This window comes from Cannabis sativa, chromosome 1, assembly GCF_029168945.1.
Source record: "Cannabis sativa cultivar Pink pepper isolate KNU-18-1 chromosome 1, ASM2916894v1, whole genome shotgun sequence".
Classification (NCBI taxonomy): Eukaryota; Viridiplantae; Streptophyta; class Magnoliopsida; order Rosales; family Cannabaceae; genus Cannabis; species Cannabis sativa.
The window spans coordinates 41,171,107-41,183,818 of NC_083601.1; the positions used below are offsets into that span (position 1 = coordinate 41,171,107).

The following is a 12,712-nucleotide window of genomic DNA, read 5'->3' on the forward strand; positions in this document are numbered from 1 at the left end:
TCAATTGGAGGCTCACCACTCATCCCTATATAAGGAATACGACATTGAAGGTCAGATGGAAGCAAAAACAGACCTAATAGTGGAGGCAAAGTGGAGAGGAAGCTATCTTGAAGACCCGGAGCGATACCACCTTCTAGTTTCTTTCTTTTACCCTTTTTATTCATCTTTATGTTTGTTTTTATTTCTGAATTAATCATGGATATTTTTAGAGTTATTATGAACTAAATTTCCCAATAAGGGAGGATGATGATTGTTGTTTAAGTTTATGCCTAGCTAATAAATAATTGCCATTCCTTCATCTTATGTGTGAATACTATCTTTATTTGTGTTTAATTTCATGTGCAAGCTTGATCACCTTTTTACATGTTCTATGATCCTAATTCGAAATCTGAAAAGTGAGAATTGGGAATGCTAAAATTTGGATAGTCTAGGTTTTGATGTAAAACGAAAGTATTTACATAGCCGTAGTGACTAATAGATTATTGCTTAATGCTGATTTTGTGTTGATCTAATTAAGAAGTTAATTAGAGAACATATTATTTAGAACCTAAAAGATCTGAACAGAGTTAGGTTAATTTATAATCTGTCTTTCACATTGAGATAAGGATAGTAATTAGGTATTAACATAGGTAACTTATCAACAGGATTCACCTCCCTAATCTCTCATCTTGATTAATCTTCGTTTATTTTCTCTTTAATTTCTGAGTTATTTACTTTTAAAATTGCAAACTTATTATTTTACCAAATAGAATCATAAGTATAGTTTAGTAATACTTAATCCAATTCCCTGTGGTTCGACCTCACTTGCGTGAGATACTACTTGATACGTACACTTGCGTGATAAACAGAATTTTCGTAACAAGTTTTTGGCGCCGTTGCCGGGGAATTGTTTAAAGATTGATATTACACAAAATTATACTAACTTCTACTTTGGTATATTTTCTCTTGCTGATTTTTCTAACCTTTTTCTTGCAATATTTTCTTGATCTATTTCAGGAATCATAAGTGTATGCGCCGTCAAGGACAAGCAGTGATATTACCAGTTGATCCCGAAATCGAGAAAACTTGTAGGAGAAACCGAAAGAACAATAGGCAAGAGGGAGTTTCAGCAACTGCTGAAACTTCAGACATCATGGCTGCCAATGCTGCAAACAATGGAGGCAATAACGGTAACAATGGTGGCGCAGTAGAAGATCAAGCTAATGGCCGCAGCTTGAGAGATTACATTCTCCCTACTCTGACGGGAGTGCAGTCATGTATCAGGCCACCGGCAGTGGATGCAAACAACTTTGAGATCAAACCTGCCATACTTCAGATGGTGCAGTCTTCAGTTCAGTTTGGTGGCCTCCCTTCTGAAGATCCTAATCTGCATCTCTCTAACTTCATGGAACTTTGTGAAACCTTTAAAGTTAATGGAGTCAGTGATGATGCTATTCGACTGAGACTGTTCCCATTCTCTCTTAGAGAGCGAGCCAAGAGTTGGCTAAACTCCTTGCCACCCAACTCTATTGCCACCTGGAATGATCTGGCAACGAAATTTTTGTCAAAGTTCTTTCCTCCAGCCAAGTACGCAAAGCTGAGAGGAGAAATTAATAACTTCTGCCAACAAGATAATGAATCTCTCCATGAGGCTTGGGAGAGGTTTAAAGATCTGATCAGAAAGTGCCCTCACCATGGTATAGAGAAGTGGATGCTGGTCCACAACTTCTACAATGGGTTGGTAGGAAATACAAGAACTTTAATAGACGCTGCAGCTGGAGGAGCCTTTATGAGGAAGAGTGCTAATGAGGCTTATGATCTATTAGAGGAGATGGCTCTAAACAATCAACAGTGGCCAACTGAGAGGAGTCAATCAAAGAAGGTAGCTGGTGTGTTAGAGGTCGATGCCATCACCAAGTTGACAGCACAGGTTGAGGCATTGACAAAGATAATTGCAGGGCAAGCTAAACAAGCCCAAGTTGTGTGTGAGTTATGTGGGGGAAGCCATCACTTTTCAGAATGCCAAGCTGATGTGGATGATTTGCCAATGGATGAAGCTAAAGCCATTGGAAACTATTCACAGAACAACAACAACAACTATGGGTTCAACCAGGGTAATAACCGAAGAAACAGTGGGTTCTATCAGCAACGAAATCAGAATCAACAGTTTAATCAGCAACAAACCTCTGGTGGAAATTCTGGTTTACAGACAGATTTATTGCTACAATTCATGACTGAAACTAGATCTTCCATTAAAGACCTGCAGACTCAGATGGGCCAATTAGCAACTCAGGTAGCAACCCGTGCTCAAGGAAATTTGCCTAGTACAACTGAAATTAATCCTAAGGAAAACTGCAATTCAATTACCCTGAGGAGCGGTAAGAAGTATGATGGGCCTGAATTGACACAACCAATTGATGTAAATAAGGAGATTAAAGTTCAACCAAAGGCTAACCCCAACACCAACAGTAGAGAAGGCTACTGATAGCTCAACACAACCACAACAGTCCCCACCAATCAGTATTGAGCATCATGAAAAGATACCTTATCCTCAGAGACTCCGTAAGACCAATCTAGACAAGCAGTTCACAAAATTTCTAGAGGTCTTCAAAAGACTACACATCAACATTCCTTTTGCTGAAGCCTTGGAACAAATGCCCCGTTATGTGAAGTTCATGAAGGAGATATTGTCTAAGAAGAGAAAATTGGAGGACTATGAAACAGTGGCATTAACTGAGGAGTGTAGCGCCATTTTGCAAAAGAAACTACCGCCCAAGCTTAAAGATCCGGGTAGTTTCAATATTCCATGCTCTATAGGGGGTTCGGTGGAAACTAAAGCTTTATGCGATCTAGGAGCAAGCATTAATCTAATGTCATTGTCTGTCTTCAAAAGGCTAGGATTGGGAAAAGCAAAGCCTACAACAGTGACTTTACAACTGGCAGATCGTTCTTTGACTCATCCTCGTGGGATAATTGAAGATGTACTGGTGAAGGTTGGTAAGTTTATCTTCCCTGCTGATTTCCTAATTCTTGATATGGAGGAAGATTCAACTATTCCCATTATTTTGGGAAGACCACTCTTAGCCACGGGCCGAGCAGTAATAGATGTTCAAAAGGGGGAGTTAAAGTTGAGAGTGCAAGATGAAGAGGTCAATTTTAATGTTTTTGCCCCAACTGACATTCCTACCTGTTGCAAGATTGAGATGGTGAAGGATTCTTTTGTTAAAGCTGATAAGAAGAAAGCAAAGCCTAAAGAGCGACTTCGAACGATTCAGCGTCGTTGGAAAAGATTGATGTGTGGTAGTTCTGAAGGTGAGCTTACTCTTGTGCAAAAATCTGAAATCAACACTATTGGTGGTCAATTTTCTTCATTTAGTACGAGGGCTCTTTTGGATGAAAAGGGTCCACCCAACCCTTTTTGAGAGGGTCTCAGGTAAGTTTCTTCTCTCTGCATATTACTGTATACATTGGGGACAATGTAATATTTAGTTTGGGGGGAGAGGCTTAAAAAAATTTTAAATTCTGCACTTTAATTTCTGCATTTTAATTTTCTGTTTTAGTTTTTTTGTTTTAGTTAAGGAATGGCAATAAGCTTGATGATAGTTGTATACTGCTGATTAGTGTGATGTGATGCGAAGCTCGTAAAATAACTGTGTGCTTGATTTTGTTAACTTTTTGGATTAGTTTGGATGCTTAGAAACCTGTGTTTTTCTGCAAATACTCAAGTTGTGAAAATTGTTATAACTGTTTTACTATGGTTTGTGGTAAGATTGACAGGATAGCTTAGAACTTGTATGTTTATTCTTTTGAGGCGAAATCCTTGATAGTGTTCAATTGGAATATGACTTAGGCATTTGTTGGATAGTTTGAGCCTTTCAAGCCTACCATAATGTATATCCCTAGTTACCCTTTTGAGCCTTAACCTGTTGTGTTTTCACCCATTGATCTGAAATGTTGCAACCACACTATTAATTTTTATTCTCACCATGATTATCAATGATATCATAAGCTACATGATTAGTTTGGGGGAGGAGAAACATTTAGTGTGAGGAAATAGTGAGAGGGAGGAAAACTTGCAAGATTGAGAAGAGAAAAAAATTGTGTAATTCAATGTCACTGAAAAAATATGAAACAAAAAAAAAAAAACAATGAAAAAGTAAAAATATGTGTTCAAAAAAATAATAATAAATAAATAAAGTATATGATTTCAGTGATGTTGGAAAATAGTAAATATATCTTCTCTCAATCTTGGTAGATGTGGGAACACTATGGGGTATTGAAAAAGAAAAGTAAGAAGCCTGTGGGTTCTGTTTGTGCGCTTATGATATTTTGAGCCAAAATTATCTTTTGCCTATCCCTGAATATCTGAGCCATATTACCTAAACTTTGAAAAGACCTAATGATTCCAAAGAATACTGTCAACATTAGTGGAGAAAGGTAAGCATGCAAGCTTATGAGTTATCGGATTGTGGAATTAATGGAAAGAGTAAAACTCTTATAACAATGTTTCACATTTGAGTAGATTGTTGCAGTTGTACATAGTGATTATAATTGAGCATCCGAGTTAATTGTTAGAGTTAGTAAGATCAAAATTCTAGTTTATGCAAGGAAGGAAACAGAGCATGAGTCAGCAGTGTAGTGATTATCTGTTAGCGTAGTTAGTTTTTTTATCTTACTCGGGGGCGAGTAAGAATCTAGTTTGGGGGATTTTGTTAGGTTATAATTAACCTATATTTCGGGTCTTTAAAGTTAGCATTATCTCGTCTATTGGTGTCTTTTGGAGCAGTTTTACGCTTGATTTTCATTATTTCAGGTTCCCAGGGTGTTAAAGTTCGAATTCAGTCAAATGGCGAAAAACTGGGACAAACTTGGAAAAAATTGGAAAATTCGGTTCCTGAAGCATCGCAGTCGCGACCTCCGAGAGCCGTGTCGCGACCCTTTTTCCTGGTCGCGACCCTGGTCGCGACTTCGTGAGTTTGGCAGAAACTCGGTTTTTCGAGTTTTGCCTGTAGTCGCGACCAGCTTAAATGCTAGTCGCGACTATGTACGGAAATCGCAGATTTGACCTAATTTTGATTTTTCACTCAATTGGAGGCTCACCATTCATCCCTATATAAGGAATACGACATTGAAGGTCAGATGGAAGCAAAAACAGACCTAATAGTGGAGGCAAAGTGGAGAGGAAGCTATCTTGAAGACCCGGAGCGATACCACCTTCTAGTTTCTTTCTTTTACCCTTTTTATTCATCTTTATGTTTGTTTTTATTTCTGAATTAATCATGGATGTTTTTAGAGTTATTATGAACTAAATTTCCCAATAAGGGATGATGATGATTGTTGTTTAAGTTTATGCCTAGTTAATAAACAATTGCCATTCCTTCATCTTATGTGTGAATACTATCTTTATTTGTGTTTAATTTCATGTGCAAGCTTGATCACCTTTTTACATGTTCTATGATCCTAATTCGAAATTTGAAAAGTGAGAATTGGGAATGCTAAAATTTGGATAGTCTAGGTTTTGATGTAAAACGAAAGTATTTACATAGCCTTAGTGACTAATAGATTATTGCTTAATGCTGATTTTGTGTTGATCTAATTAAGAAGTTAATTAGAGAACATATTATTTAGAACCTAAAAGATCTGAAAAGAGTTAGGTTAATTTATAATCTGTCTTTCACATTGAGATAAGGATAGTAATTAGGTATTAACATAGGTAACTTATCAACAGGATTCACCTCCCTAATCTCTCATCTTGATTAATCTTCGTTTATTTTCTCTTTAATTTCTGAGTTATTTACTTTTAAAATTGCAAACTTATTATTTTACCAAATAGAATCATAAGTATAGTTTAGTAATACTTAATCCAATTCCCTGTGGTTCGACCTCACTTGCGTGAGATACTACTTGATACGTACACTTGCGTGATAAATAGAATTTTCGTAACAACAGTGCATGGCATATATGCCGTGCACTGTAGACACGGCATGTTGTCGTTTTTTTTTTTTAGTTTTTTAAATAATTTAATTAATATTTATATATATATTTATATTATTATATTTGTAAAATTAAGAATTATTTTTTAGGAAATTTTTTAATACACATTTTTAAAAGTGATGTATGAATTTACTCCTATTTATTTCGGCACCCGACAAACTTTTTTAGTCTATTTTTTTTATATAGTAGTGTATATTATAGTTATTTAAGATATTTTTCAAAATTTTAAAAATTTTAAAAAAATCTAATACGCCAAAAAGAATGCACTTCTTTAAAAGTGGTGCACTGATATACTCCTACCTGTTTCGGCATTCGGGAAACTTGTTTAGTTTTTTTTTTTTTTTTTTTTTTTTTTATGGTCGTGTACATTATAGTTATTTAAGACAGCCTGCAAAATTTTAAAAAATTTTAAAAAATTTAACATGCCGAAAATAAAATTCAAACTTTCTGTTGCGTGACTCTTTTGTTTAGAAGAATACATTGTAAAAGCACCTTATAATATTTTTTTTGTGTAAATTTAAATGTGAATATCATAAATTATTTTTTCTTTTAATTATAATTTAAGTAAAAATTTATTATATTTTTTTTATTTTTTTAAATTAAACAATAAAAATAATTTTTAAAATTGAACACATATTATTTTTGTTAATTAATATGATATTATTTTTTTATTTTATTAAAAAATTAATATAATAATAAGAAATATTTTTTTTAGTGTAATTTTTGGTGTTGTAGTTGGAGTAGAAATAATTTTTTGACACTAAATTTAATGATAGTGTAACACCAAAATTTAGTGTCTCCTTGAAGATGCTCTAATAGCATACAAAAACATGAAAATTAAATTGTTTTTTTTTTGCTGAAAGGAACTCATATATTAAAAGGCTCTAAACCAGAGCAAAAACCAGCAGTTACATGGCCACAAGAGGGGCCAAGTCCTCAGCAGAGAGCACACCAGAAAAAGGAAAATTAAAAGCCCATTGGCATACATTATGAGCCACCTGATTCAGAGTACGTGGGAGCCAAACAAATTCGGCCTGAGGGTGCAAGTCGATAGCATGCAGCAGCAGCCAAAAAGATGACGCCAGGCGCCAATTAGGGGCTGCACGACTATGAATTCCCCTCACCAGCGATTGGCAATCGGAGACAAAAACAACTTGGCGCCAGTTTTGGGAAGCACACCACAGGACAGCATGGTACAAGGCTAAAGTTTCCGCCTCAAGTGGGTTAGAAACAGCCAGCTGAACCGTAAGAGCACCGGAGAAACTTCCATCCGCCTCCTTCATCACTATACCCGTTGTCGCCCGCAAGTCTTTGCAAGCCGCATCAACATAGACAGTTCTTCTTCCATTGAGGCGATCCCTATCAGAGTCCCAACTCACCTGGGCATCGATCCGGACCGGTTCCTCCCAGGCCCTTCTCATAGCCGAACACGCAGAGTTAACTTTCGCTAACACTCCCAAGCAAGTTGGAAACTCCTGTTCATGATATGCTTTGTTTCTAGCATTCCATAGCTCATCACACAGACAAATTTCAAACCTGGAAAAGGCCTCTCTATCCTCTGTACTAGCACTTCCTAAAAATCCAGGATCAAGCAACCAAAGGATAAAATCTCTAGGACAAGAGAAGTTCAGATTCTCACCTCGGATCGCCCATTGGCTACCAAACCAGGTAGCCTTAGCTAGCGGGCAATGGCAGAAGAGATGCAACCAGGAGTCCACACTCTCACCACACAACACACAATTTACACTACTACAAAAAGAGGTATTTTCGTCGGTTTTGAAGTGACATATAAAGATTTTGCGTCGGTCTACAAAACCGACGTATATACCGTAGTCGCAAATAGTTTTTTATTTGCGACGTTTCTTAAGTGACGCAAAAAATAATTCTCTTCATTTTGAAACCGACACAAAATATACAATATTCTTTTTAATATTCTGCGTCAGTTTAGAAATGACGCAAAATCATTTGTGTCATTTCAAAATTGACACTAAAAAATTATATCGTCAGTTTTTTAAATGACGCATAAGTTGCTGAAATGCTCCTTTTTTTTCACCTATTGTGTCTGTTATAAAATGAAGCATACATATAGGTAAGGAAAAATTGTAGATTTCCATGCAATTTTCCCTTTGTGCATTTTCAAATTTTAAAAAGATTTTATATAATACAAAAAATAAAATAAAATAACATTTATAAAACTTACACTCCATGTATCATAAAAACTAACTATAAACTAATTACATTTCATAAAAAAAAAACTATAAACTAATTACATAATGAAAAAGAGTTAAATAGCAATAATCATAAAACTTATTTCCCATGTGTCATAATAAAAAGTGGTAACCTTGTACTCAATTAATAATTAAAGGCTTCACAAATTTAGCTCACTCATCCCGTACTACATTGATCTTCTCGTTAATGTAGGGAGCGTCTAACTTAAACTGTAAAACAAAAAATAAAAAATATTAATCATAATTATATATGCATATAATATATACATTTAAAGAGATCGAGTATAACACATAGATTAATTTTTTTATTAAGCATTAAAAAAATTAACAACTATAATATTGTTTCTCCAATAAAATAGTAAGCAATAATAAATAAACCTACAGAATTCCTAATCTTAAATCACATTGCTTGGTTAATAACATATAGCATAAAAAAATTAAAGTAGATAGATTAGACTAGCTTAAAGGGAGACATATATATGGATTTTGAGAATTAAACTACAGAATCATGATTATACATCACGGAATTAAAATCACCAAGTCATAAATACATGGACATAATTTCTAACTCAAACATAACTTGAAAAAACTTACACTGAATAAAAAAAGTCTCTAAAACAGAGAGCAATATTTCATACAATCAGTCAATCACATACTCCATGTCGATAGACACTTCATACAAACATTGTAAAGTGTAATACTATTTAGAATTAAATCAACCAAAATAAATTAACACCATAAAAAGTCTCAGCAAATTATTGTACAAAAGAGATGAAAAAGAAAGGCCCAAATCTTCAAGTAACAAGTGCAAATATACTCTCCAAATGAGAACATAAACACTTTTTTTTAACAAGGCACACATAATATTGACAACTATGACTGTAGGAAAATGTATGTACCTTTCTGGCAATGCATTTGCCAAAGCCCATAAAAGGGAATGAGGCCAGTAAGTGAGGTTCGTAACCTATCCAACGCATGGCTGCTCGAGCATAGCCATCAATCGATGGAACAAAGAAGGAAGATCTCTTGATTGATGCCATCTTTGTTGCCACATACAATGGAACCTGCATAAAAAAAAGAACAACCTAAGTTCGACATGATAAATAAAGTCCTAATCTTTTGGCAAACTTCCAAAGCATTGTATTTACAAACCAAACTATGATATAGAATAGCAAGCAAGACATGGAATTTGGAACCATATTAAAAGCAAGAAACAAAAATTCTTCAAAGTGATGAAATTTACACAACTGATCAATTTAAACCACAAGATTAAGCATTAGATGAATTTGTATTTGTGCCCTTATCCCAAGTTCAAAGCAAACTTTTAGTATTAGTTCCATTACCTTAAAAAACCAGTCATCAATACAATAAAACAATGTTAATTAACATTTCGTGTGTGTAATATTAACAAATTTAACAAGTCAACCACCAAGAACTTAACCGCAAATTAGTATTATATGCTCCAATAAATTAAAAAACACAAGAGCTGAAATGAGGAATGAATATGCATGCACAAAAAAAGGTAGAGACTCAACACCACCATGAACTACCACAAATGAACATCCTAATAAAGAGTAAGAGAATAGGCAGGCCTTATCCTCATTAAAATCAAAGAGGCTAAAATTTACTACCAAGTCAAGTCATAGCACAATATACTATTAACAAACACAAAGATAAGCACAATAACAAACCTAATAGAAGTATAATATCTCATAAGGGGAGAAGAAAGAATCTATAATAAAGAAAATGATACAACTCCCAACAAGAATAGGTAACCCCTGTACACTCATTCAGTTTACCACTATTCGAAACAAACTAGCTCATGAAACAATTCTAAAAATCTCCCCTAAAATCTTGAGTCCTAACCAATGGACTTAGAAAATCAAGAACTCAGATCAAACATGATTTTCTATTCTAACAAGTAACTAATTTGTTATTTATAATATGTCTAACTATACACACACACAAACAAGATGATAATTTACGTTCCGAAAATGTTTTTGCAGTAAAAGATTAAAGAAAATTATTACCTTGTAATGATACCGAATTTGACATGCCCTGCTGAAAAACTCATTTGAAAAAAACAAATTATAGAAAGAAGAAAAATACATTTCATAATCTCATTATAATTTAGTAACTTTATCCCAAGTTTGATAACTTTAATTCTACAAAAGTTGGTATCGAGCAGCCTCCATCTAATTTATCCAACCATATATTTTACTTTACGTAATGCACAAATAGGTGGCATATTCCAGCTTTTCCTGCTATCACAACCATGAAAAGTGACTTATTGAAAATAATTAGCTTAACAACAAAAAAAATAAAGAGACATTACATAATGGGGTAATCAAAATGATATATCTACTTATATTTTACATATAACTGATTGTTAAGTGCAAAGAAGTTAAACTTATTGATGATTTTTAATTGACCATTTTTTTAGTCGAAACTTAATAGCCATGTATATAATATATATATATATTAATTAGGAGATACTTATCTTTTCTAAGAGCTTAAACACTTATTCCAAAAAATGTCTCTCATCCTTTGGTACTGTACTACCACTTCATCAAGCACAGGCTAGCAATTGCCTCAACCACCACTATTGTTTATCTCCAATCAGACAATACTTAAATTCATTTTCTAAATATTTCTCCTAAACATGGACACCAAAACTTCATTCATAAAGAGACTTGTCATGAGAATCAACAGGGATTTCAATAATAAAAAAGAAAAAAGTTAGGTACAGAAATGATATTGATTTTTTTTATGGATATGAGGATTTACCAAGAACAGTTTGAACTAGAATTTAGATACAGTAAACACATGTATAAACCCTCCTAAACTAATCAACAGATTCTACTGCATACACAATCAAAATACTATTTTAGTTCAAAAGAAAACTACAAGTAGTGTACAATATATATATATATAAAATTATAAAAATATATAAAAAAAGAATTGTATACAAAAATTATTTTTTGATATAAAAAAAAGAAAACTGCCACCAAGATTTGATACAAGATTCAAGCTAATGTATCTACTATTATACAAAACACCCAACTTTTATTATTGTTGAAACAAAAATCAAATCTTCAAAACTTAAAACAATTAAAAAAAAAAAGAATCCAAAAGCAATTGAAAGTGAAGAATACGTACCCATTCAATGTGAAGCCACCAAATACAGTAGAAAGTGACTACTAACAACAGAGGAAGTGTGAGATAGCGAGAAGAGAGATCTGAGAGAGAAAGAGGAAAAACCCATGAAATTTGAAGAAAATATAAAAGAAAGAAGAGAAGGGAAAGGGGAAAGGGGAAAGACTAGAGACTTACTGAGTTGGGTTTTTGTGGAATGGGGTTTTGGTTGGAAAGATCGAAGAGGATAGAGGAGAATCGCTAGAGCGGGGGAGAGACTTCGGAGGTTGAAGACGAAGTGAATAGTGTGTGAATCGATTTGGGGTTAAGGTAGATTATATAAGATTAGCGTAGAAGGTTTGCTTCCCTTTTAAACCGACGCAAAAAAACAAATATATTTTTTTTAAAAAAATATCACTATTAGCATCGGGTATTTTATTAGTGACTAATGAATAACCGACGCTAATTAATAATTTTTTGCATCGGTTTGAAAATGACACCTCAATGTTCCTCTATACTATTCACGTCGGTCAACGCAATGAACAGTAGCGTTGACCGACGTAAAAAGTACTTTTTGTAGTAGTGTTACCGGGTTACCAAAAATCCTTTGCAATCGGCTGCCAAAAGGGAGGGCATCCCTACCCAACTTCCACAGAAACATCTTCAACCTCTCAGTAATATTTAGCTTCCAAATACGATTCCAAATCACATCTAAGTTGTTACCTCTGTGTTTTATAATGGACTGATAAGCAACTTTAGGGGAGAACATTCCATCGGTTGCATCCTTCCACACCAGAAGATCATGCTGAGAGCTTGGGAGACTCTTAATCAGGTGAAGAGAGCTAGTGAAAATTAAATTGTTATCAGTCACTTAAATGAATCGACCAAACTCATATTGACACGCGGGGTCGTCTCATCACATCATCAAACATAACTGTCCAAATGTGACTATGTACTATGTTTAGACATTAAAGCAGATACAATACATTTTTTTAATATAATTTACAATAATAATTACTTTTCAACAAAAAAAAAAATAGAATAATACGTCGGCTAAATTTGACTCATTTAACTTTTTTTAATTTTTGATTTGATTTTATTTATCTTTTATATTTTTAAGTAAATTTTTAGTTACTGTTAATAAAAACTATTTAATTACTTTTTTATATAAAAAAAATTCATTTTTATCACAATAACATTTAACATTATTATCGGTGGGAATATTCGTCGGTAATAATCATAAAAATCGCCAGTATTTATTATTATCGGCGAATACTGCTGGTAATTATTCGCCGATAATAATTAGTCGTTGATACTATTATTAGCAAAAAATCACATTTCCATCAATAATAGTATTAATGCCGGTGGATTCTATC

At 33.8% G+C, this 12,712-nt stretch overlaps 1 protein-coding gene, 1 long non-coding RNA gene and 1 other non-coding gene across 7 annotated transcripts in view; 1 reads left to right on the top strand and 2 right to left on the bottom strand.

The window, feature by feature from the left end:
* Positions 1 to 12,712, top strand: part of LOC133033539 (uncharacterized) — a 40,404-nt gene that overhangs the window by 15,060 nt on the left and 12,632 nt on the right. The gene's annotated exons all lie outside the window — the stretch shown is intronic.
* LOC133033753 (small nucleolar RNA R71) lies at positions 1,574 to 1,680 on the bottom strand. The gene has a single exon (XR_009685820.1). It is a non-coding gene; the product is annotated as a small nucleolar RNA R71 (small nucleolar RNA).
* Positions 8,087 to 11,777, bottom strand: LOC115698926 (very-long-chain 3-oxoacyl-CoA reductase 1-like). 4 transcript variants are annotated; one of them, XR_009685656.1, is made up of 4 exons: positions 11,361 to 11,769; positions 10,232 to 10,262; positions 9,101 to 9,265; positions 8,087 to 8,411 (listed from the first exon to the last, which is right to left on the bottom strand). XR_009685656.1 is itself a non-coding variant. In XM_030626126.2 (3 exons), exons 1-3 carry the CDS (start codon positions 10,310 to 10,312, stop codon positions 8,355 to 8,357), a joined length of 303 nt encoding a protein of 100 aa, XP_030481986.1. In that variant the 5' UTR covers positions 10,313 to 10,536; the 3' UTR covers positions 8,087 to 8,354. The 4 variants fall into 4 exon arrangements, 1 of the variants encoding a protein (XP_030481986.1); XR_009685654.1 differs by having other exon boundaries at positions 9,101 to 10,857; positions 11,361 to 11,777; XR_009685655.1 differs by lacking the exon at positions 10,232 to 10,262 and having other exon boundaries at positions 11,361 to 11,736.

Bases quoted from the DNA above. Each gene is read 5' to 3' on its own strand.
- LOC115698926 (XM_030626126.2), bottom strand. From the start codon at position 10,312: ATGTATTTTTCTTCTTTCTATAATTTGTTTTTTTCAAATGAGTTTTTC. The intron at 9,266-10,231 runs GTAATAATTTTC...TTTTTTATGCAG, and splicing joins AAATTCGGTATCATTACAAG to GTTCCATTGTATGTGGCAAC. The intron at 8,412-9,100 runs GTACATACATTT...TTTGTTTTACAG, and splicing joins GCAAATGCATTGCCAGAAAG to TTTAAGTTAGACGCTCCCTA.